At 40.9% G+C, this 24,472-nt stretch overlaps 2 protein-coding genes across 4 annotated transcripts in view; one reads left to right on the top strand and one right to left on the bottom strand.

Moving 5' to 3' along the window:
* Positions 1-19,897, bottom strand: part of ALS2 (alsin Rho guanine nucleotide exchange factor ALS2) — a 36,674-nt gene extending 16,777 nt beyond the window's left edge. The window contains exons 1-14 of one of the 3 annotated variants that reach the window (XM_084209597.1): positions 19,803-19,861; positions 17,991-18,127; positions 15,496-15,585; positions 13,407-13,561; positions 12,530-12,933; positions 12,017-12,442; positions 9,250-9,610; positions 8,225-8,393; positions 7,682-7,778; positions 7,204-7,281; positions 6,071-6,247; positions 4,319-4,490; positions 3,747-3,927; positions 1,985-2,050 (exon numbers count right to left, since the gene is read on the bottom strand). In XM_084209597.1, the coding sequence (XP_084065723.1) occupies positions 1,985-2,050; positions 3,747-3,927; positions 4,319-4,490; positions 6,071-6,247; positions 7,204-7,281; positions 7,682-7,778; positions 8,225-8,393; positions 9,250-9,610; positions 12,017-12,442; positions 12,530-12,933; positions 13,407-13,561; positions 15,496-15,515 (2,306 nt within the window). In that variant the 5' untranslated portion in view covers positions 15,516-15,585; positions 17,991-18,127; positions 19,803-19,861. Of the gene's footprint in view, positions 1-1,984; positions 2,051-3,746; positions 3,928-4,318; positions 4,491-6,070; positions 6,248-7,203; positions 7,282-7,681; positions 7,779-8,224; positions 8,394-9,249; positions 9,611-12,016; positions 12,934-13,406; positions 13,562-15,495; positions 15,586-17,990; positions 18,128-19,802 lie in introns of all 3 variants that reach the window. The other 2 variants (XM_084209595.1, XM_084209596.1) reach the window with 2 other exon arrangements.
* A 1,494-nt stretch (positions 19,898-21,391) lies between these two features.
* The window catches only part of CDK15 (cyclin dependent kinase 15), a gene marked incomplete at both ends in the record, with an annotated part of 34,444 nt that continues 31,363 nt past the window's right edge, over positions 21,392-24,472 (top strand). Inside the window, 4 exons of the mRNA XM_084209059.1 lie at positions 21,392-21,409; positions 22,429-22,533; positions 22,682-22,779; positions 23,338-23,417. Coding sequence (XP_084065185.1) covers positions 21,392-21,409; positions 22,429-22,533; positions 22,682-22,779; positions 23,338-23,417 — 301 coding nt within the window. The remainder of the gene's footprint in view (positions 21,410-22,428; positions 22,534-22,681; positions 22,780-23,337; positions 23,418-24,472) is intronic.

The raw sequence follows: 24,472 nt of genomic DNA, 5'->3' as shown, positions 1-24,472 counted from the left end.
AAGGCAACTGAGCAGTTCTTCCCCTAACTACAGAAATTACATCCTGCCTCAGAGAAAGGCAGGAAATCTGTTCAATCCTCAGTGTGATTTCCAAGAGGGAGAACTAATCTAGTTCAGAGAAGAAGAGGGAAATTATTCTGAAGACAATACATTAGCACACAAACTCAGGATTTCCTCATTAAAAGGAAAGCACACATATTTTTCCCTCCTTTGCTGTATGTGTGTGCTCACCAGCACTGGCACATAAGACAGGTGCATTGAAACACATCCAACTGGGAAACATTTAAACCACAAGTTGTAAGAATCAGGTGAGGCTGAGAAAGCAGGCCCCAGGGATAGTGAAACAGACCAGAGTTCCCAGCAGACTCCCTAAGAATGCTACACGATTAGTGAGATGCCATCTCACACAAACTACTGTACCTTGTCCAGGTCTGCTAGTGGTATTTAAGAACTCTGTTACTGAACAAGCCTTAGGAATAAAGTCTTCTTTAGAGAGACTATTTTTGCTAATTTTAAATTTATGTCTCTGGACAGCTTGCTATTTTTAATTTTGAGATCCTCACAAGGAGGTTTCTCTGCTGAAAAGCATCAAACAATAACAGACAATACTCACTACAGCTTGTCTACTCCTTTTGAGGACATGCTCAAAAACCTGCCAACTATGGAGACTTCCATTGAAGCTGGCACTTTTTTTAAAGTCCGGACTACATCTAATGCATTCATGCTGCAGAACATCCATAAAAGATGGGCTGACACCATCAACCACTTACTTAAGACAGTACCCCTCAGGGAAGGAGTGAGGGGAAATTCATCATTAAAAAGATATTCTTAACTTTCCTTTGCAAGAAGCAGTACAAAAATTGCATGACATCTCTTCCCTGAAGTGTTATTTACCTAATGAGACCCTGGTTGCAGTAGGAGAAGCTGCGACACCCAGCAGTGACAACTGATGTGATGAATTCAGCACTGGGTGATTTCAGCATGAATTATAAACAAGCTTATACTTGAACTAAGATTTTCTCTAAGTCACCCTAAAAATCCTGGCCAATGAAAAAAGATTCTCAGTGTCTCTCAGCAGGGTGATTCTGTATTTAGACTTTGGCACTGATCCTCAGAGGGCAGAATATTCTTCCTCCTAGGTACTTGCGTTTCCAAGAACTTCCAGCACCATAATTTACACTGCATTCAAAGCTCTCCATAAATGTTAACTGAATTACTCCCAGTCACAGAATTTGTGAAGGAAAGGCAGCAATTCCACAGACAAATTAAAAATTACCCTCAGTACAACAACTTCTTCAAAGCACTAGGGTGAGAGACCCAGCGTGATTATTAGTGTGATTATTTTATTTCCTAGGCAAAAACTCTACAGAAATGAGAAAAAAGCTTCAGGATCTAGAATCTCAACTGTACTGTCCCAGGCCTTAAAATACAATTCCTTCCTCACATTTACAGCATCTAGGCATGAAATAGAGCAAAGAAACCTTGAGAGGCAGAGAAGATGCACAGGCAGAAATATTATTTCTGCATAATTTTAAAGCACTTCCATAAACTTAAAGAATTCAAATGAAATTAATTCACCCAATCTACTGTAGCTAATTGTCTTTGGTATTTTCTTGACAGCAACATTTCAAAGAATAAACACTAACACTGAATAATTATGAACACTTAACATCATTTATCTAAAGTTTTAAAAAGTCATGATCTGAACTCAGTTTCTTTGAAGGAATTTCCAATAACAAGCTTTTTTCCCTCCTTTTTCCACCTTCAAGATGAAATAACTGAACTCAGCAGCATTTTAACCTAAATTTTTCTCACAGTTAAGAGGAATTAACTTTCTCTTTATTTGAAGGAAAAGGAATTATTGTACTCAAGTATGCTGAGAGGAAGTTTCTGCATGGTCATTACTACACACATACACTCTCCATTCTTTACAGTTCTTTGCTAATTGATAAAAATGTCCAAAAAATGGTAAAAGTTTGCTTACATTGCAGGCTTTGCAAGGAGCATAAATCCTCCCATTACGAGGAAGTTTGTTACTGAAGTACAATACCTAATATAGGGGAGAAAAAGATCTTCAATTACAAAATGAAAACATCCCAGAAAGCAGCAACTGTTGAAATATCCAGGAGCTTATGATGACATCGGTAATATCTTTTACTACTACAAGTTATACAGTACTTGGGCAACACTCAGTGTTACTGAACACTTGGCATTCACCTTCCACATGGAGCGCTGAACATGCACTACTACACATTTCTGCTGCCATTAGCACAATGCAGAGGGGCTTACTTGAATTTTTATTCTATTTCTCTCAGATTTGGGCGTGTACAGAATAAACCACCTGTTTGAACCATTTAGTACTACCAGCTTCTAATTACAGTCAAGATGGAAATTCCAAGAGAGGAATTTTCTCTTTTCCTTCTACTCAACATTCTATGACTTCTCCCCATCACCATTAAAAAAACAAAACAAAAATCACCTTTCTCCAAGGGAAGAGGTCTCTGCTTAGCCCTTTTAACAGATTATACTTGTGTTGCCTGACTGATCCTTGAAAGATACTCATGGTATATAACACCAAGGCTCTGATGCCATACACATAAAAACATATAAGCAACAGGGAGCAAAGAGGGAGAGCAGAAGACAAGCAATAGTGAGAATAGAGATTAGGTATTTCAGTCTTTGAGGAAGAAAAAATTAAAACCTTCTATTCTGAGTAATGAGAACCAATTTTGAAAATCCAGGTTACAAGACAAATTCAAGTTGAAGACTAAGAAAATGAGAAAAAGCATATTTAGAATTATGAACAATCTATATAATAAACAAAGATGGAAGTTTCTTTTAGGGTGATACAGCATAAGTTCGTCACTGACCTAGCAAAAATGTTCTTGGTTGTGCCTGTGTTCAAAAAAAGTGCAACTAGTTGTCCATTCAAACTGCTACTGCATAATGAAGCTGACAACTACTGCATAACAACTGAAGTTGATAATCTCAAAATTTTGTTTTCTTAGATATTTTCAGATATCTGGTAACCAAGGCTACATTCAGATAGAACACTTTTCAACTTTCTGTTAAACCATTATTTTTCACAAAAAACGGTAAGAATTAAGTATGATGAGACTTCTCTCACATTTCAATAAAATTGTCCAGAAACTAGAAGTTACTGACAGGAAAGACAGAAAACAGGTTGACTGCATAGATCTTCTCTCCCAAATGCATTAAGCCAATAAAAACAATAACTAAGAAAATGCAGATTTCTTTCTCAGTACTAAAGCAGCTCCAGCTTTTGGGTGACAGGTGTAATGTCAGCTGTTTAGCAGGTATGACAACAGAAGACTTTTCATCTTTAGTTAATGACTATTGAAAAAGCATTTTGTAACCTCAATAAACCCCCAGAGGTAGCTTTAATTAGCAGCCTAGCAATGGTAAGTCTTATCACATTACACTACAAGACCCTTAATAAGTGATGAATATTTAGGCTTACAGGCAGCAACCAAAGAAGAGTCTGTACCCAGAGTTTTACACAAAGGAAGGTGGTGCTGTTCATGTGCTCCACTGGTGAAGACTTGGAAATACATCTCACTACAAAATGAATCCATTTGTGTAAAACTCTCCACACATTTCTAAATCACAACAATGCAACAGTTATATAGCTTTCCTTATGACCTACTTTCCCTTAACTCAGGGCTTGTTGCAGTCAGTAGATTAAGCCTGCAGAGACTCAAGATGAGAGGGAATTGGATACTTGCTCAGTGTAACTATCCAAAAAGAGACTGGAATGCTTCAGAATGGCCAAGCTCCTGGCTTCTTTTACTCCATGAAGAAAGCTACTTAAAGAAGCTCCATGTTGACCAATGAGATAGCACAGCTTGCTGAACCTGCTTGCCATTTCCTGCAACAACTGGATTGCATTTGCATTGCCCAAATTATCTGTAACAGACCAGAAAGCAATTTATCTTACCTTATGAAAGAGCAGCACCCATCAACAGAGAGAATCTCAACATGGTGCTGTTTAGATGTTTTATCAGCACTTTCACCTCATGGATACATTATCCAGAATCAGAAATTCAACAGTTTTAGAATAAATACGGCTCAAATAATGAAGGTATTTCAGGTGAAACCATCAGGAAAGTGCAAATATTAACAGAATGAACACTGTCAAAATGCAACCGTCTTTCACCTCTTCATCCAAACAGGGGAGAAAACAAGAGCTTAGTTTTATCTCAAAAATATATTATTAGGTTTAAATTTTGCATAACAGAAACTTGTTATAGAATGTAGGGGAAACAGTATCAAGGTATAAATTAAAAGAAAGTCTTACCTAAACCTAAAAGAGGTCTAAGAACCTGAGATTTGATCTCGCTCAGTTTGAAATAAAACCTTCTCTCAGTAGCAGCCAACTCATGCAAACTGGCAATATATCCCATTACATTTTTGTCAACTAAGGCCAGACAGTTGTCACCACCAGCTATCACATTGCTTATGTACCCTATCTGAAAGATGAAAAAGAAGAAAGAAAAAAAAGCAGCTTTAATGTTTTTCTTTTTACACTCCAATTTAAAAATAGAGTAATGCAAATAAAGCATATTTTGAAGAGCTAAGTGATAGTAAGTGATAGTAAGCATTCATTACCTTCAGTGACAAATAACCTATTCAAAACCGTCTTAATACAAGAATGACGAAAATTGAAGATACATTTATAGTCACTGCTGTTCATTTTCCTGACTTTGACAGAACCAAAAGACAATAAATAAATCCCAACCATTCATACAACCATTCCATGTTTAAGAGACAGCGACCTTAAATTCAGTCACTTTAGCATCATTACATCATACATTTCTCCTATTAAATACAAAGAATATACTTCATTAGAACAATGACTGTGCTCTGGACAGGTCCTTTCTAGACCTGGAATATAACAATTTATTGATAAGAGTCCAGTTTATTGATACTGCAATATTCCTAACAGTAGTACTTGCTTTCTACAGTAGTTCAAAGCAAAATTCTTATCTAAGGTCAGCACTAGTGCCACTGACGCATTGTGGTTCCTCACTAATTTTGGCTCACGTGCAAAAGTGAGTAATTCAGAGTTTGAGCTCTACTTTTATTTCCTTGATTGCTAAATAGAGGATTCCTTTGAAACGCTGAGCCAAAATTGTTCAAAAGACAACCAATTCTTATATGCAAGAGCCTACCAGTCACCCTTGAAGAGAAGGGAATGGCTAGCAACAATCTTACAGAAGGCATATAGGTGTGTGTGTGTCTGCATGCACAGACATAGACCCACTAAATCTCTGTCCCTCCTCAAAATACCTCCCAAACAGCTTTTCTGCTCAATTTAGGGAAATAGCAGTGGTACCCAGAGAAGCTAAGGCAGAGACACTCTCTACCCTCACAATTTCCTTTTTATTACCTTAAACTCATGTTGATCTGAAACCATACACAAACTGGAAGAGGACATGCAATCAGAGTTCACATCGCTACCTCATGCCAACCTCAAGGCATATGTAAGATTCAGCTTCATGAAAAAAAACTGTAGGGGCACCTCCTGTCTCCCATTAACATCAAATGCACATTTTTGCTCAGATCCCCCTTTGCACTCCTGTGAAATGGAGGGTTAGGGAAGGAGAAGGTGCAGAACTCACAGGGACCTTCTGCTCAGTCACAAACAAGAGGCAGAATGGAGTAACAAATAGAGCAGCCCGTGGCCTCAGCCAGTTGAGAGACAAGCAAGTGAAGAGCAATAGCACTGAAGCCTGGACACAAAGACTGGTGAAGCAGAGCGCACAATAGAAGAGTGCATTTCTGCAGCACTCACAGACGGAAGGCAGTGGATTAACACACTAGAAACACCTCCTTGTCCCTCAAACAGACCGGAGGCCAAGAAACAGGCAGGGGAGAGAACAATACTAACTCGACCTCCTCTCTGCCCCCCATCCAATGTGCTCCTTGTTTGCCTACTAGGAACTAACCATGTGGCTTGACACCCTTAAAGCTCATCAAGCCACCAGTACCGTGCTTTTCCCAAGAGCACCAGGATGATCTGTACTGACTTAAAGGAAATAATACTCACCTTACTACAAGCTACTAACAAAACTGGACTCTTAGCACAGCTATTTTCATTCAAATTATTTTCTGTTGATGTCTCCTGGCCACAGTAATATAATCCAGGCTGGAAGTCTTTCTCATCTGCTAAGAAGAGAGAATAATCTAGTCCTGCTGCTGTAGTCCAAATACCATCACCGCACACCTAAAATTCAGGAGGAAGAAAGACATTAAAAATCATTACCCAAAGCTGGAAGGAGAGAAAAGTACATAACTCTTCCAGTCACATGTACATAATTCACCTGCCAAGACAAACTATTGCAATAACCAGCCAATTTTTCAGCTTCAGTGTCTCATAACAAATAAACTCCTTGCACATATACTGAAAACTCTTTCCAGTTTTCTTTCTAATGGCTGATTTTTTTTGCCTTTCAGTTACAAATCAGTTTTATTTTTAAATGGGCATCAAGTGAGTTTGATTAAAGTGGAACACTATTCTCCCCTCTACATTTAACTGGGAAATCTATATAAACTTGGGAGACAGTTAATCTGCTGTACATTAATTTGCATAAGGCCTAAGCAGGAAAACTATACAGCTAGCTTTCCATTAAGATGAGCACTAGAAAACATGGGAAAAGCTGTGGTCTAACCCAAAAATTGTTATTTTGCTATTCACTCAATGTGGTGAAAAGTTCAAAACAAAGAGAAAACCCACTGCCAAAATTCTGCAAAGCTCCGGAAATAAGGAAATGAACAACAAATGTGGCCGTGGTCCAGCCAAGCTAAAAACACTAGAAACAATTGTTTAGAATAAAAACAGAGTTCTGAAGTATTCAGAATTTTTAACACTGCAACATCAATATCAGAGAAACCAGACATAAGGTAAAAGTGAAATGTGATAGGAAGATACAACCAGTCACATTTCTCAGTTCTGGAACTTCACTGTGGTCAAAAACCAGAGGAAGTCTGTGTAAATGATTTCTTGGGTGGATTTTCACAAGCTCATCTAAAGATCATTTCACAGCAAACGCCAAAGAAAATCAAGGGTTCTATTATTAAATAGCACATAGATCCATGAACAGGTCCTTCTCAGAAATTACTCTGCACTCGTGCAAGAAGAGACCCTAAACTGAAAGAAGAAAACCACAGAAAACAAAGTACCTTTGCAAGACGAGGGACGGTTGTTGGGGAGTTCAAGTGACCAAGCTGGCCAGAGATATTACTGCCCCAGGAATACACCTACAAGAAGCAGTGCTGAACATCAGAATGTACATTTATATACATGGAAACATACTGAACTGTGGTAGTACAATGCATCAAGTGCGCAAACACACTAGGCAAGGCTATAGGAGTCGTGTACTGAGAAGCATTTCCTTCATTTTCACTGCTTTCCTACATTTTGAGATTGTCTTCTCACATCCAGAAACAGAATGCACCAAATCAGCTCACAGCAATCTTTAAACAACGTTGATGGTACATGCAGAGCTTGGGCAGAAATACAATTTACATTCCACACTACTTCCACACTGTCTCCCGCAAATGGGAACAAAAGTTTAGAAGCAAAAGAAACTAAAAATTAGAAAAGACCAAACATGATAATTATGTCACAGAAACAATAAATGGTAGCAATCACTCGTACCTGGGATTTGGCAGTGAGTGCTAAGGAATGATGGCCACCAGCAGAGAGGTGAATCACTTCCTTACCATCAAGGCTTTTCACACAGAGCGGCTGAAGCCTGTCAATCCCCAGAATCCGTAAGGTGAGAGGAGTAGAATGTGGGAAAAAGAAAAAATATTATCAGAGGTACTGTTAATGTGGAAACACTCAAGGTTTTATTTCCTTCCCCAAAACAAATTAGAAAAAACAAAGATATATGGAACCTTCTGGCAATAAACCAGCTTAGTCAAAATGATCAGGAAGGGCAAAAGCTGATGACAGACCTCACCCCAATTTGGACAAAGTCAAAATAACACCAAAACTGCTACTGATTACAAAGGGTAAAATTGGAATTGATTGGTGTCCAGTAACAATACAGCATAAAACATGTTACTTGGAGAAACTTAGATCATAACACCTGAAAGAACAAGCAGACACTGCATGGCAGATGTTTACATTTGAGAAGCTGAAACAGTTCAATACCCAAAATTTTCTAGCAATCTCCTGAATAAAAAGAAATCTCACCTTGGCAGAACATCACCATGCCCTAGCTGTCCTTCCTTGCCCTTCCCCCAGCTCCACACCTCTGTTCTTAGAGAGGGCAAAAGAGCATCAGCTTCACCACTGTAGGTTGGAGTCAGAGCCACAGTCCTCATTTTTGCCCGTCCTACCTTCCGTAAAAGCCTTGGGGAAACTGAGCAGAGGCCAAGAATGAGAAAAATTTCTGATCATTTTGGTAAATGTATTACTCAGATTGTGTGCTACACAGTAACAGCACTACTTAATAGCAAGTGACCAAAACTTCTTGAAGCAGTTTTAATTCAAGCCTGAGAACAAAGGTTGACAGGTAAGACAATAGGTTATGGATACAGAGAAGTAGCACAGGTGCTAAAACCAGGTAGATATCAAGTAGTGTTTACCAGCTGCTAAAGTATAGCAGACATATGAGAACCATGCAGTTATAATAAAGCAAATGAACCAAAACAAACTGTACATTAAAGTGTTTTGAAAGGAAATATATCCTTGCAGTGAACAGAAGACTTCAATCCTTCCTAAACCTCCCCTCAAATCCAAGATCAATACAGAACTAAACCATATACACATTCAGAGCAATTAACAGCACTAAAACCTGTGAGGGAACAAAGACATCAACTTTGAAGTGCAGCAGTGGGAACTGGAATACTTATAGGTCTCTGGCTCAAAACCAGCTCAGTGCAGTGCAGATTACAGACCACACAGATTTTTATTTTTGGCTACAAAACCAACATGAAAGATCATTTGGCAATATGACTCTTCCAATGTGCTCACTTTAACTTAATTTAACAAGAAAGACCATTTGAAAACCCACTGTTTTTGGTTTTCTTAGCATGAAGTATCTGCTAGTCTTCACTCTCTCCACTGCCTTCAAGCCCTAAGATATAATTTAGAATCCATACACACCTTTGAGAGACCATTAGATTGTGTTTAATAAATATTTGGGTTTTTTTCACTAACAAACCTCCACATTATTATAAGTTTTCCAGTGTTTTTTCCCCAACATGCTTGTTTACCTTGCGACAACAAGCCAGGCAGGGAAAGCCTTCGACTCCCTCCTTCAGATTCCTCTTCTCTAATATCTACTAAACTGGAACTCTTCTTCCCCTGCATGGATTCCAGCCTGACTTGCTCTTCTCGACTGTCCTTCAGAGCTTCGGGCCCTGGGGACCTGCTGCCCGACTGAGCTCCTGGCTCACTAGAAGATGTGCCATAGAAGTTCATGACTTTCTTCAGGGACAAGGCTCCAGCCTCGTAGGTGGCAGCGACTCTCACCCCAACCGCTGAGGCACACGAGGCCACCAGGCTGTTCAGGGTGGATGTGCTGCTACCTGGAGGGCCAGGGATACAAGCACTGAGCTGTTCCTCTTGAGATGGCTAAAACCAAAGGGAAATGGGAAACTATCAGAGCAGACAGCACAGTAGGATGATTATACACATTCACTATTCAAACCATGGGCCAGACTGAATACCATGAAATATTTATTATAAATGTTTACTGTAAATTATAGATGTATTTTAACTGTATATAATATAAATTATCTAGGGTTTTTTATGCTTTTATCTAGGCTTTTTATGCTTAGGTATATATCTATTGCTCAGAATGCTTTTTTTAAAGGTAGCACCAAGCGCCATTTCTAAAAGGACTGGACTTTGTCTGTTGCACCTGTCTTGTAGCTCATCCGTAAGAGATTGTAAGTCTGTCTGGGGTTTTTAAATACCAAAAAAAAAAAGGATCTTTGCACACAAATATAAAAAGGGATATAATTTAAGCTTATTTCATTGGTGGCAACTTCTTTGCCACCAATGAAAGTGCATCAGTGAGCATGCTCCATTTTGAGAGAGACAAGTTCTCTTTTCAATATGGTAAAAGGTAAACAGCAATTCACGGATTCATTTTGCAAGGCCTATCTTAAAAACAGACTGGGCTGTGTCCCCTTTGTTGCAACACCATTGCTGTATCCATATAAAGCTTAGTCAATAATCATCAAGTCACACAAGGGACAAACTGACTGAAGGCAATTATTAGCCCCAGCACACCATTACCTGTAATAGCAATCAGCTGACCCACCAAATAAGAAACAATGCCAAAAATTACCTCTGACAAATAGTTTGAATATTAAAACAAAGACAGCAAGGTCTCATTTTCCCATCTAATACACAGTGGAAAATGGTATTATTGCAAGCACTACAGCTCATTTTATTCTGCCAAAATAAAAACAATCTTTGACTTTAAAGCTTAGGTTAAAGGACTGGGATTGGTTCTATTTACTTCATCCTGTTTCTACAGGCATACCTAGCAAAACAGGAAGGAACACTTCATTTGTGTAGGAAAGCAAAGAAAAATCCAAGATTTTACTAATGCTGAAATGTTACATTAGACCTCATCTCTGCTCTTCACCTTTATGTCAGTAGTGGAAGATTCAGTGAATCAATTCCAGTCTTGATTCCTGAAACTGTGCAAGGAAAACAGTGCTCTGGAAATATGCCGGGAACAAGGAACTGAGAAAGGGAGCATGAAACTATGTGTTTCAGTCATTTCTCAATGCTGAGTTCTTGCAAGAGTCTAAGGAGCCCACAACTGCTAGAATGCACTCATAATAGCAAAAAGCAAAAGAAAGAGCAAATGTATTTATGTAACATTCATTTCTCTAAAGGAAGTTTTCCCCAGAGTAAGAAAGTATAACTTGCTGAACTACCAAATTACTGGACAGATTTTAAAACTATGGGGGTTTTGTTGCCATCAGAGGCAGTAACAAAAATCAACTGTTTTTTAGGGATTGTGAAATCTTTTTCCCAGAACCACTGTGGAGAACATTTTACTGCAATTATTAAAAAAAAAAAAATTATGTCTGCACAACGCTTTAAATGACAAAAAATATTTTCAGAATTCCAGTGTCAGTTTTGTGGCAAATTAGGCCACAGAGCAGCAGGGCTCCTCACAGGACAGCAGTTAAGTAAAGACTGACAGACTGAACTGTGACATTCTGGATTAGTTTTCTGCCTAGTAACTTTTGGGTTCTATCTTCTTCTTCCCTTTGCCCCTAATTACATTTCCTTTTTTTTTTCCCCTCTGTGAAAACCAGAAAACAGTATTTTGTCAGGGAGCCACAAACTGCTCTTAAACCATCAGGTCAAGCATTTTCTGAGGCTTACTAAGAGAAGAGTACTTGACTGTTCTGCTATAGTATCAAAACAGTTTTGTTAAATCCTTTTCCATGCTACACAGAGTAGTACTTACATATCTCCCACCGCTTTTTACGAGTTTGTCCCACCCCTACATAATTACCATTAGAAACCTTTTGGTCAAACCTTTTAGCAATTTGCAATCCAGAATTTTTAACTGTTGACAAATTAGATGGATTTGTGAGGGATTTGTTCCAGGTACAGAAACAAAACCTCTACCTTAAAGGTAAATTGGATGAGTACTGGTAAGATCCACTGAATCCTTCTGTCCTACACAAATGGAAACCCATGCATCAGGAAACAGAGCATGGAAATTTGCTTACGTGGTTCTGGTACTGCAGGCCATGGGGAGGAAAGATTAAAGCACTGTCAAGGCTGCCTACAATGAAGGCTCACAATTGAACACCATGGAGAACAAAAAAAAATCTTCCACTTAAAAGCTGATAACCATCAGTGAAAAAGCCACTTGGAAACTATTAAAACAGCATAGCTATATTAAAGTAAGTGTTTCTTTTGTAAAAGGAGTAATGTTGTCACACGTGCAAGAGAAGTTATTGTAAATTATAACTGTGCTGTGATTAGTGATTAGGTACCAACCTGTTCAGGTTCTGTACAGATGTTTTTATTCAGGCTCTCATTTAATGAGTTATCCGACAAACCAATTAAGTACTCTTTCCCTTCTTTTTTGTCCAAGAACAGAGTATTTCCCGAACTTGAAATTCCACTATCTTCCCTTCCATCGCTGCTGGAAAGGCCACTTGGTCCATCAGATTCCAAATCCACAAGCCTATGTTGTTCCACAAGTGGTTTCTGACAGTTTTCACTTTGGCCAGTTGTTACACTTTTGCCTCCGGGGGTGTCCGATGAGGGACAGAAAACGTGGTTTTCTGGCTGGTTATCAGACAGTGCTACACCCAGTGGGCAGCAGTGACTATCTGAAATGATGACATGATCTTCCTTGTCTGTCATGGTAATGAGAGGCTGACTGCAGTGATTGCATCTCTCTGGGATAGGCTTCATTTCCTGCACAGGGAGACATTGTACCAGAGCCAGGCTGTGGTAGGCTCCACAAGCAATCTGGAGCACAACACGTCCTGCCAGGTGCTCTACCTTCTGCGGCTTTGTCACTGGGAAAGTTGTTGTTATGAGACCGAGCTGGCAGCCGCTCCCCCAGGCCCATATCTCCCTGCTCAGCGATAGTGCCAGCGTGTGCTCCTCTCCACATGCCAGCTGCAAAATCCGCACAGAGAGCAGAGGGCTGGTTTCGGAATCACAGATACTGACGAGCTGGGGCTCCGGCACACACGGCTGATTGGCAGCTGCGCACTGGCCAGCAGAATTGTCCCCCCACATGTACACCACGCCGCTCTCCGTCACAGCTCCATTGTGGAAGCTGCCGGCTGCCACTGTAATAATACGATGGCCGAGCAAAGTACTTTCTAAGATAGGACTGTTAACACATTCCTCAGGTCGTGATCTCCAGGGCAGCTTTCCAAAACTGTAGACCTCTCCACCTGGGAGGGTGGAAAAAAGAAAAACAAATCCTAGTATGAATGTAAAACCAATTGTTAAACCAATGCAAAAATATGAAGACTGCTTCAGACAAACAGATATGAATTCCTAGCTTAGACCGGGCTCAGCAAAACTATAGCTATTGATATAAGAAGGCTGCTGGTTGCTCTCTGCAATTGCTGCTGTTAAGTTCTACACCTGACATTAATGTTACCCTGTGCATGCATGTATTGTTAAAGTAAGTAATGCTTTTCTGCTAAAATTCAATTATACTCCAGTCAAGTGAGTTAAGTGTATTCGGAGGTCCTTTCTAATTTAAGAACACACAAAAGGACATACAAATGTGTAGGAAAAGCACAAAGTACAGTCCTCATCTTTCCAAACACAAATCTAGTATCACTTCTAAAAGAAAAAAACTTGAAAATAACTGCAGATTGTTACTGCCCCAGATCATCACAATTAAGGTGTTTATTACCTTCTGTTAGAAGTAACCCATGATGGATTCCAAGGGCTGCCTGTAACACTGTCTTTCCACTGAGGCCTGGAAGCCTTTCTGGAGTCACAGAGCAGGAACCAGCCTTCCAAACATAGACCAGGCCTCTCTCTTTGGCTCCTTCTGCCTCTTCTGAGCTACAAAAATTGGATGAAATTGGAACACAATCAAGGACAAAGTTTTACATGGTTCAGTAATGCCTATGTAGGAAAGGCTTGGTAGTTCAGACATTAGCTTTACCTTCAAGCAAACATATTGAAATTACAATTATCAAATTGTAAAGTAAATGCTATTTAAATGAAAAACCGTCTTCTGTTTGAAACCATAACCTTTTTTCTCATTTGTACTTGACCATGTACCAATTGCTCCCATTAATAGTGTGTTTAAAACATTACACCTGTAGGAGCTCATCCTTTATACACTTTCATTTCTACCTCTAGAGATAAAAATGAGGTTTTGATTGTTTGGGCTTTTTTCCTTCTTTGTAAATTCTTAATGAGTGTCTCAGATTCAAATGAGCCAGTTATTCAAATCAACTGAACCATGAAAAAACTAATATCCTGAAATAGTGCACAATTATCAGGGCTAGCAGGAGTGACTGGAACTATGCAAACTTCAACACACTGTGGCTTGAATGCTCAGTCAGCAATTTCTCCAACTCGGCACAAAGAAATTCCTCAGAATTTTGACAAGCCCACAGTTTTAACAATTTGCAGAATCCCTTGATTTAAATACAAAAAGTTATGTTAAGCATCAATATAGACTAGCTTAAATTAAGACTAGACCTAAATTAAGAGTCATACTAAAGTTTCCTTAGAATTTTATATAGACTAGACTGTTATCTACCCAGAAAGAAAAAATAGGTTTACATCCTAATTAGACGACAGCCAAGTCACTCACTCCCTGCACAAATCAGCTCCTGCAGCTTGACATGAACTTGTGGAATTAAATATATTAAGACAGCAAGGGAAGCTTTGACAGAATTACAGCTTTTGTCTAGAAGAAAAGGCACAAGAAATAAAATGTACTCCAAACCTGTACCAAACCCATAAAAAAGCTATTCTGATACACCACACTGCAGGCAAACTCATGCAAGTAGCCCGACTCCTGCAGGCCATGGATTTGTTAAACTATGTATTTTGTTAACTGTGGCCCACAGGATGAACATCTTTATAAAATCTGCCTCTGAAACATTCAAGTTAAGAATAGCTAAGAAACCAAATTCTCTCTCCTAGCTCCTGTGTCCATCCCAAATATCTCTATTTTTCTACAAAACAGAAAGAAAAGAAAGAAAAAAATTTAAAAGGTGACAGTCTAGAACTCTTCTAAAATTCAAGTAAATAGTCCATAAAGCAAACAGATTTACAATGCAGAGTCCATCTTGCATTTCAAATACATAGGACTTGTGTTTAGAATAGAAGTAAATTTAAAAGGAACCAATCAAGTAATATATACACAAAGAAAAAAAAAGGCTTAAAAATTTAATATCAATATAAGGATATTTCACCTAAGATAAAAATACAGATTTTACACAGATAGGCAAAGCACTCCAAAGAACACAAAAGTGTAATACTGAGAATTTTCATCAACATATTGTATATCAAGTCAGTTCAACACCCGATATTTGTGCTTTTATCCATTTAACAGGTCTTCAGAAAACAGTGTAAAACAAATCTGGACATTCACATAATAAGATTTGTGACAAAAACATCTGACCTCGACCAAGCATCTCAGTGCAAGAAAAGTCTACTGGAGGGCTACTGATCCAGAATCAAAATTCACAGATGCAGGTACCAGACAGGGTGTACTGTTCACTTGGGAATGTTACTTTCAAGTTTATAGCCTGTGGCTATGGCTCCAGAAATTACAACCATCAGCTTAAAAAAGAAGTTGCTGTTGTAGCAACTTTAGTGTTCCAGACACAACTGAAGCTAAGACAATCTTCCCTTTAGTGGAAGTTTTAGTACAAGTTACATAAAGAGTATGCTGGTATCACTTAATTTTCCAGGATGATCATGAGCTGGTCTATTTCAGGGAATCTCTGTGGTTTCACCTGGCTGCTCATTCTCACCTTCTTTCCTGTGAGTCCATCTGTCAGTGGCAGCACTCCATCACCACCAAATTGCTCCTTTTTCAAAAGGAACAATATAATTTGCACAGACTGAAAAACATAAAAACCAGCTATTTAATCACAGATAACATAAAATAACAACATAAAAACCCCAAAAACCTCCAAAGGTTTAGGTCCTGCATTCAATAAATAAACACTTCCACACTGCCAGGATGGTTCAAGTATTTATATTTAGTTCACTCACACTGAGTTGGCAGACAGAAGCTAAACAGCCAGACTCATCCTAACTATTCAGCTCACAATGGGTCTATTGTAAGGTCAGAATGAACAAAACCACATTCAAAGGCAGAAATTCACATCGATTTCTCTCTACAATTCTCATTACACCACTCAAAAAATACCAAATTGATTCATTTTCAGTCATAAGACAGAATTTGATACTCAGCTAAATTTAAGGTGAATAGATTTGCATGAGCAGAAAATTATTAGGAGCTGAATTTGTAACTTCATTCCTGAACCAAATCACACACCACTATTAGCAGGTGCAATAGTGCCTGGGCAGAAATGCAGAAAGCAGAGTTCAAAACATTTCTTCACACAAACTGGTAGCAGAGTGCCTATGGAGATAAAGACAACCACAGAAGGCAAAGGGAAAAAACTGGCTGCTCTAGCTACAATTTCATCCTTTCAGATTTTGCAATTTGCCAGTTCACCATTGCACCTTTCCATCCTCCTGAAGATAACTTTGTATTACTTTTCTTGGAATAAAACAAAGCTACAGTTATTCTTTGTTTCTTATGAGCTGTTTGGCTTCTTTTAGAACTGTGATTTCTCTTGATCTGCTGCCTTACTATATGAAGTATTACAAATTTTAGTTACATTAATGCATGTGTATTATCACATTTATTAAAAGTTTCACATTTAAATGCTTTAAGAGCTGTTGCTTTATTATAGTTGCTGTCAGATATCCACTGTAACAAAATCAGAAAACAAATAAGTTAGTATAAGAATTAAGACCCAGAATAAGTCATCTAAAGCTTTTGTATGCAGAAATATATATGGCCAGTCATGAATACAAGAGACAAAATATATTCAGATCTGTAACCCTCACACAGAAGTTTCAGTGCACACTTGGAAAGAGTAATCATCAAGTTGATAATAATAAAAATAACTAACAAAACCTCCAACACTTTCACTGGAGTGCTCTGAATAATGAATTACCAAGGAAACCTTCACATATAGAAACAACACAGCATACAAACAATTCCGGTCCTTCAGATACAGGACCCTAAAAAGAGTGATCTGGGCTTCAGAGTTGGCAAAGAACATACCTCAAAAAGATAAAGATTTGATAACATGGTATTGTGATAAGTCATATGCACCCTGCTCCAAAAAAAACCCAAAAACCAGAGCATACTTTCTAGGAACACAAAGATACACTAGTCACCAGAGAGATACTGCTTTCAAGACAGCCTCTCCTTCCTCAACTACAAAAGAAAAAACCACTTACAATTGTAAAAGTTAACTTTTAAAATATTAACAAAGGAGTCTCACAAATACAAGGGAACTGTCATGTGATGCTTCAGCAGCAGAGGTGTTGATGAAACATCAAAGGAAAATGGAAGCACATTTTGGAACCATAACTTCCTGATGTGTTCTTGCTCAGAGCAAGTAAATTTAGGATTTTCTTTAGCCTACTCAAAACCACCTAACCCTACAATTCATTCTCTCGAAAATGCTAGCACCCCTCCTTTGTGAAGGACTCTAGCTTCAAATAAAATGACTCTGTGGATCACTGAATCAGAGATGAACACTTTGATAGAGTAATTGAAGTATCAAATATACCATTTATATTGCATATAGTTATTTGAGGTTAAGGAAATGAGGCCTAAAATTCTTGACTTCTAGAATTTATGGACTTTTTTTAAGGATTCAAAGATAATTTTTTGTTTTCATGAGCCTCAACTGCAAAAAAATGGACTGTAGTTGTCATGAAACCTTCTGATTGTAACAAAATTAAGACAGGTATTTGATTAGCTGTTTTGCAAGATCTCCCTTCAAAGCCAAATTGAAAAACTATTTTCATAATTATTAAGTAAGAAAGCTGCAAAAGTGGCAAATTAGAAACTAAGAGCATGATATGATGGCAGGGATAGATATTCTTTTCTTTACAGAAGCTCACACGTTGGGTTGCATTACCAAGCATTTATTCTTATAAGGGAAAACAAGAGTCAAATGCCTTTCTTTCCACAGATGAGGCATATTTAAGGCATTTTGAAATCACTTTCAAGTTCAGTTCAAGTTCTTATTCACTCCTAGGACAGCACAACATTATTCCCATTTCACACCTAACGCAAAATACAAGTTGCTTTGCCACAGCTACAAACTGAGTAAAGTAATTGTAGTAGAAGGTTTCTTCCTCCCAACAGAAACATGCAGTTTTCCTTGCTTACTCTCACATTACATCTACATTGTTTCCTTTCTACTAAGATTACCTGAATTGTTATTAGATGCAGCATTCATGGAGGTGAACATCCAGGCACAAAACAACACTCGTGCATGGAAGGTCCGTGTGACACCGACACCTTCACTGCTCTGCCCATACTTCTACCGTTACATTTTTCTTTCAACACTGCAAGTGGAAAGCAGCAAGGAGTGCCAATTATGAAATGGATTTGTACTACAGACAGATGGTCACTGGCATGACACTGATGTCATACTCTCCACTTCCAAAGTTAAAGGCTAATTCTCCAGAAATCAAACGCTACCACACTGTAACAACTGCCACGGTTGGGAGCGACGGGGAGCAAACACTTCTCTAATTATCATGGACTGTGCTCTTTGCTGACCATTTTTAAGCAAGCACCACAGATATGAAGGTAACCTTACATTCACTGCTGAACAGCAACAGCTGGTATGACCCTGACTTTGGAAACACTAGAACTCCCATTAGCCTCATGTGCTTATTTACCTCCTAGTCAATAAACACTGCAAATATTTCTACGGCTTTCATACATATTTACTTATGTATTTCCAAACACATTTTAAATACATTTGTTGCATCACATTTAGCAATAACTTGCAGGACCAAGACTGCACGTTGGTCATACAGAATTACCTACTCGGGTTCTGAAGAGGTGATCTCCAAGCTTCCTCATTCAAAACAGTTGTCAACATCATTTACTGTTGGCAACTGTGGCTTACATAGAATGTGTAACTAGTTAAAGAAGCCCTTGTGTTTTGGTCAGCACTAACCACTGCTTTTAACATTGTGTGATTAAGATCTACTCAGAACAAAACAAAACAACTGGCTGCTGAGAGACGGCAGAGATCCCTTTGGATGAGGGTGAGGGTGCCAAGCTTTTAACGCCAGTTCCAGCAAATGCAGGATGATAGCAAAATAAAGCAGTAAAGAAGCCAAGGGGAAAAAAAAACTAACACAGGTGAAAATTATCTGCTACAGCATGCAATTAAAAATTTAAAATTTACCACACTCTTAAAAGACAAAAAAAATCTGAATCTGTTTCTGCCCCTTTTTCTTTTGAAATTGCACCTTAATTTTGCACATTCTCATGTGCTTCCCCGTCTGAAGACGGTTCACTCTGCAGGAACGGAAAGTCAGTACAGCTAGTTTACATAAGCTGCTGCCCTACAGCAGCAGTGATTAACTACAAATCATCTACGACCACTCCGGTTGCTCCCCTACTTTCGTTCTGGAAGAGGAGGCCTGTGACAGTGACAGGACACTATGTCACCTGTACAGGATACTGCAGCCGCAGCAGCACCAACACTCAATACACTCACTCCAAAAGCTGAACTGCTCTAACCCCCGAGCAAGCAAGGCACCTAAAGGGACAGGACTTTTAAACGCAAGCAAAGAGAGATGAGGGGCATGTCAGTTCCAGTTTGGGGGTCTCTTTCCGTCAAGATGGAGGGGACCTTTCAGACCCGACAGAAATACACCTCGATATCTCTGCTGTACCAGCCCATCACAGCGCGGTGAGAGTTGGACCGAGGGTCCGTCAGAGCTGCTCTTCGCCTCTCCCCAAGTCCCAGGGCGCAGCCGGGGGCAGTGCAGGGCCTGTCCCGTGTGTCTCCGGTGCCGCCGGGCGCTCCCGTCCCGCAGCGCAGGTGCGGCAGGTGAGGGGAGCGCGGCCTCCCTCAGGCACGGCTCCCCCTTCCCGCGCGCAGCCCCGCGCGCAGCCCCGCGCGCAGCCCCGCGCGCAGCCCCGCGCGCAGCCCCGCGCGCAGCCCCGCGCGCAGCCCCGCGCGCAGCCCCGCGCGCAGCCCCGCGCGCAGCCCCGCACCTGTTGCCGCTGCGCCGCCCGCAGCCGCGCGCTGCCCGCAGCCCCTCGCGCCGCCCGGCTGACTCACGCGGGGGCGCGCGACGCGCAGTGGGCAGGGCCAGCGCCGCGCGAGCGCCGACGGGTCCCTGCCCGGGACAAAACAGGCAGAGAGCGGAGCGACACGTGGGTGTGCGTCGGGAAATATTCGAGGCGCAAATAAAGAGCCCGGGGCCGGCCCATGCGGGATCGGGGACAGCGACAGCGCCCGGCCGGCCCTCCCTGCTCCGCAAACCCGCCCGACACCGCTGCTTTAGCGGGGAGTGGGCCTGCGCCGCAGCTTCTCCTCGGAGCGGCCTGGTGTGGATAGCTGTGCTGCCGCAGGTGCGTCTATGTGTGCTTTTTCACAGGCATAGATTTCGCAGAATACATTTAAATATGTACACATAAATAGAGCAATATCTGTATATACGCAATTTGTATATACATCTATGTGTGTATATACACACATGCTATATGTATTTTTTTTTTCCAATAAAAACAATCATCAGCTATAAGCATGCTTTCTTCATTTATCATCTCTGGCTACCTGGCAAAAGTTGGATTACTTCTCTTTGTGACAGTATTTTCCCACTACTCCCTGGCATGCAAGGGCTGGGTGGTTGGGTTGCAGCAAGACACAGAAATTGTTCCTGCCTTCTCAAGACATTTTTGCTCTAAAGAAATAATTGCGCTCAAGGAAAAAGTGTTATTCTTGGACATCAAAAGAGTGAAGCAAAGGGAAGATTTCATGTGATACATTCAAATGAAAACTGAAGGACCTAATGGGTCAGCATAAAAATTCCACAGGACAATGTCTGCTCCCTCAGCCCCTGTCATTTTCCGTGTGTGGGTTGGGTGTTAGTCCTAGGAAGCTGCACAGTGAATCCTGCTCATGCAGGACTATAAGAAAGGGATTCTTTGCCATCCACATCCAGGGTAAATCCACTGTGCATTCCCTGACCTACAGTGGGCAGGATTAATCAGTTTGCTGTTGTTATTCTGACAGATGGACAAGACCATCAGATACAATCATCGCATCCCTCGGACGCGTAATCCAGCAGGGACAGACAGGTCCCCACGCTGATGTAAATGCCAAAGCAAGGGCAGTCAGTGTGCAGCTCCTGCAGAAAGCACAGCTCAGCCACAGTGCTCAGAAAGCTCACCTGGGAGCCCAGAGGCTGAAGTCTGAAGTCTAGAACTGCTACAGACAGGGAGGGAAGTCAGGGCCTGCTCTGCTCCTGTGTGAAACCTATCCCTTCATTATCCAACTTACTACACTGAGAGTTGCTTAACTGAAAGAAGTGTGTAAAGCAGAAAGTTTGGGTTTATTAATTCTCCATCTTCAGGTATGAAAAATGTTGGCTGTTTTTGGAGGGCATGTACCAAAGGAACTGAAATCAATGGAACTACTCCAGAGGTGCATTTGGACCTTCAAGGAAAAACTGCAGAAATCACAAGACTCTTTGAGGCAGAGACCTCATGCGAGTCATATGAGCTGTTATTACAGACACAGAGGGATGAGGAGGAGCAAGGAGAAAAAAAGAGATACAGTTTAATTTAAACAGGACAACATGGGAGACGTGCTGTGTGTAAGTGCTGTCAGACCAGAATGCAGCAGCTGCTGTTCAGAGAGAAGGGGCTCCCAACAAATCCAAGGCCTTCAGCACATGGAAGCAGTGACTACAGCAGAGGTATTTAATGTCATCTTGTGATACTTCTGCATTGAGATAGGTAGGGTAAGCTTGGGTGTTTCCACCTGTGGGAGTGCAAAGCTGTCACATTTGCTTCTAACCAGACAGCATCAAACTTTGCAGCTTCAGGCTTGTGAAGCTACTGAAAGAGAAATCTGTACCTTAGATGACAATAAATGTCTTTGATGAGATGAGAAGGGAGAGGAGATTGCACTCCAGCAAGTTCTATGCCAATGAGAGATTATAAAGCAGGGAGGCAGCCAACAACCTACAGTTCTGGAGGAGGCAGCATGCCACAGATTGCAAATCCTGTGTTGTCAAATTATAATCCATTCAATATAGCTGTTTGGGAGGGCTTGAAGCCTGCTTGCCATTCATTGCTACCTTTTTTATAGTTGAGTAGTGTACAGCACTGTTATGCTGTATGGGCCAATTTAACAGGCTGTGTAAATTATACGGTGGTGAGGAAGAAGGTGAGGGGTGAGGGATTAAGGGGGAGAAGAATATGTAAATGTAAACATCCTGAAACTTCACTTCTGCATTTGAGTTTTGGTCCCTGCCCTAACAGGTTATTTAGAGATGAATATTTCAGGGTAAGGGGGAATAACATGCATTTAGCATGATGCTGGCAGAAGTACCCTCTGCAGTTAAGGGAGCTTTATCTTTGTGTGCTGGGGAGTGCCACCATTTACCTACACAGGAACACACAGACAGTTGCTCCCCTTACAGCCAGTAATGGAGATCTAAGACTGGAAGAGAGAGAGATAAAAATGATGTGCATTGCTCAAACCACTTCAGTCAAGGAGAAAGAAAAGAAACTCAGCAGAATGGAGTTTGCCAGTGACACAGTTTGTCCCCTTTTCCTATGCCAGGTGTTAGATGTAACCAGAGCATCCTGTTCTCTATCCCCTCTGCAGCCCCTGCAGCTTCACACCCTCCAGAGCTGGAGGTACAGCACACAGGGACCTTGGAGTTACACTGGCTCTTTCCAGGAGCAGGATATTGTGGAGGAGTTCAAATGGGTGAGGTGCAGCATCCACAGAGCCAGAAAGGAGATATTTTATCCAATGGTTATTCCAGCCATTAATCAGTACTTAATTACTGAGTGACCTGCTAGTAGCTTCTTGTTGTACCCAGCAATCTAAAACACATACCAATTTCTTCATGAAGCAGAGACAAGGCATCCTGTTTGGAGCTGCCACATCCTATATACATCTAGAGAAGCTGTGTGAAGGATCCTGTGCAACTGTGTACAAGGGGATCAGCAGGTGAGCAGTACTGCCTTCCCAGTGCTTGCTGAAAACACCTCCTATGGCAGATAAAGGCAAATCAAAAGTCCAGTTTTGCCTTTAACATAATATTTGCAAAGCCTCATCCCAATTTTTCAGGGAACTCCTCCACTGCAGCCATGGAGGCATCACAAAGACTCTTTGATCCACAGCAGTGTGCCAGCAGATTGTCTGGCTAAACCAGGGAGGGAGCAAAGGTTTTCCTTGAAGTGAGTGATCTCTGCATAGTTGAAAAATTGGGCATGAGGTCATGCTGCCATCACACAGGGACAGGAGAGCTGTTAGAAGGTGGAGTGGGGCCACTGCTCAAAGCCATGCTCTAGTAATACCTGGACAGCAGCACAGTTCTTCTTTAGCCAGGTGGGCTGGCTCTCAGCTCACTGAACACAGGATGGAGGGAGTTTGTAACTTCCGAGTTTGGCCTGAGTGGGTCAGCAAGCCCCAGAAATTTTGCTTGGGTGTTTGCTTGGGAGACTGTTAGTGTTATCATGCCAAGCACTGAGAAGTTTCATGTGACTTTCTACTATGACCTGACAGGATCAACAGCCAGGTGGTGGCACTGAAAGTGATCAAGCTGGAGGCAGAAGAGGGAGTGCCCTTTACAGCCATTCGGGAAGGTAAGACATAGCGGAGCATCACTCTTGAAGAGCATTTGATTTAACCTGGAAAAGCTCCATGATGTCTCCCTCAGTCTTTTCTTCTTATTCAATGTGCCAGCTGTCTTTCTCCCAAAATTCTCACTTTCCTTATCCTCTTGTGGAGGATGTCTTCATGCTGGGCTGGACAGGCATGCAAAGGACAGAGGAGGAATCTCTGGTGTATGCACTTGTGAGAGATGCATCCATGCCTGTGATAAGGAAAGTGCCTGCTGCAGCCAGAGCATGTTCTTTCTAGCAGTGTCAGGGCCCCCTTGCACCTTCTGCTTGCTGCCTCCTTCACAGTTGCTTTCTCACTCCCTCTAGAAACTACACAGCCTTTGCCACCCTGCATTGGGCAGTTGTAGACTTGTTACTACTACCATGACACTTTCCTAGCCAATACCTAGAGCATCACAGATCCCAGCCTGAAGAGAGATACTTTCAATAAAACTGATGTGTAATAACATCTGTTATTTCAGTCCAATGAGAAATTCTTCTTATAAGTCGACTTTGTAGAGCACTAGGCAGATTTCTCAATTTCTTGGAGAAAGAAATGCTTTTGTGCAAGTACTTGATTTTGGCTAAAAGTATTTACACTTCCCTACGGGCTAAGTTCACAAGCCTGCTTGACTGAGGCTTCTATTTTCATCTGCTGTACAATCCCAAGAAGACCATAATCTCTTTTCTTCCATGCACAGAAATATGCAACTGTTGTGCCAGTCTGTTTTATGGTATTAGTGAAAGCTATCCATGTAGGAAGACACACATGAGGGTTTTTTTAATTTCTTACTGCACTTGTGAAACTAGGGTTAATCTTGTGACTGGCATGGAGAGTCAGGGACCAGATGTGCCAGCTTTCACAAAGCAGCACCAGCACAGAAGGACTCTCATAGCAGTCAGCTCAGAATAGCGACAGAGGTCACTGAATCCACTCCAGGTTTATAACTGTAATTAAGACAAGAAAGTTTACAAAGTCCTTAGCCCAATTCTGTGTGAAAGCAGAGACGCACCTAAATATGCCTATTTAAAAAATG

Source organism: Fringilla coelebs, assembly GCF_963513975.1.
Source record: "Fringilla coelebs genome assembly, chromosome: 7".
Taxonomy (NCBI): domain Eukaryota; kingdom Metazoa; phylum Chordata; class Aves; order Passeriformes; family Fringillidae; genus Fringilla; species Fringilla coelebs.
This window is presented reverse-complemented; position numbering and strand designations above follow the sequence as displayed.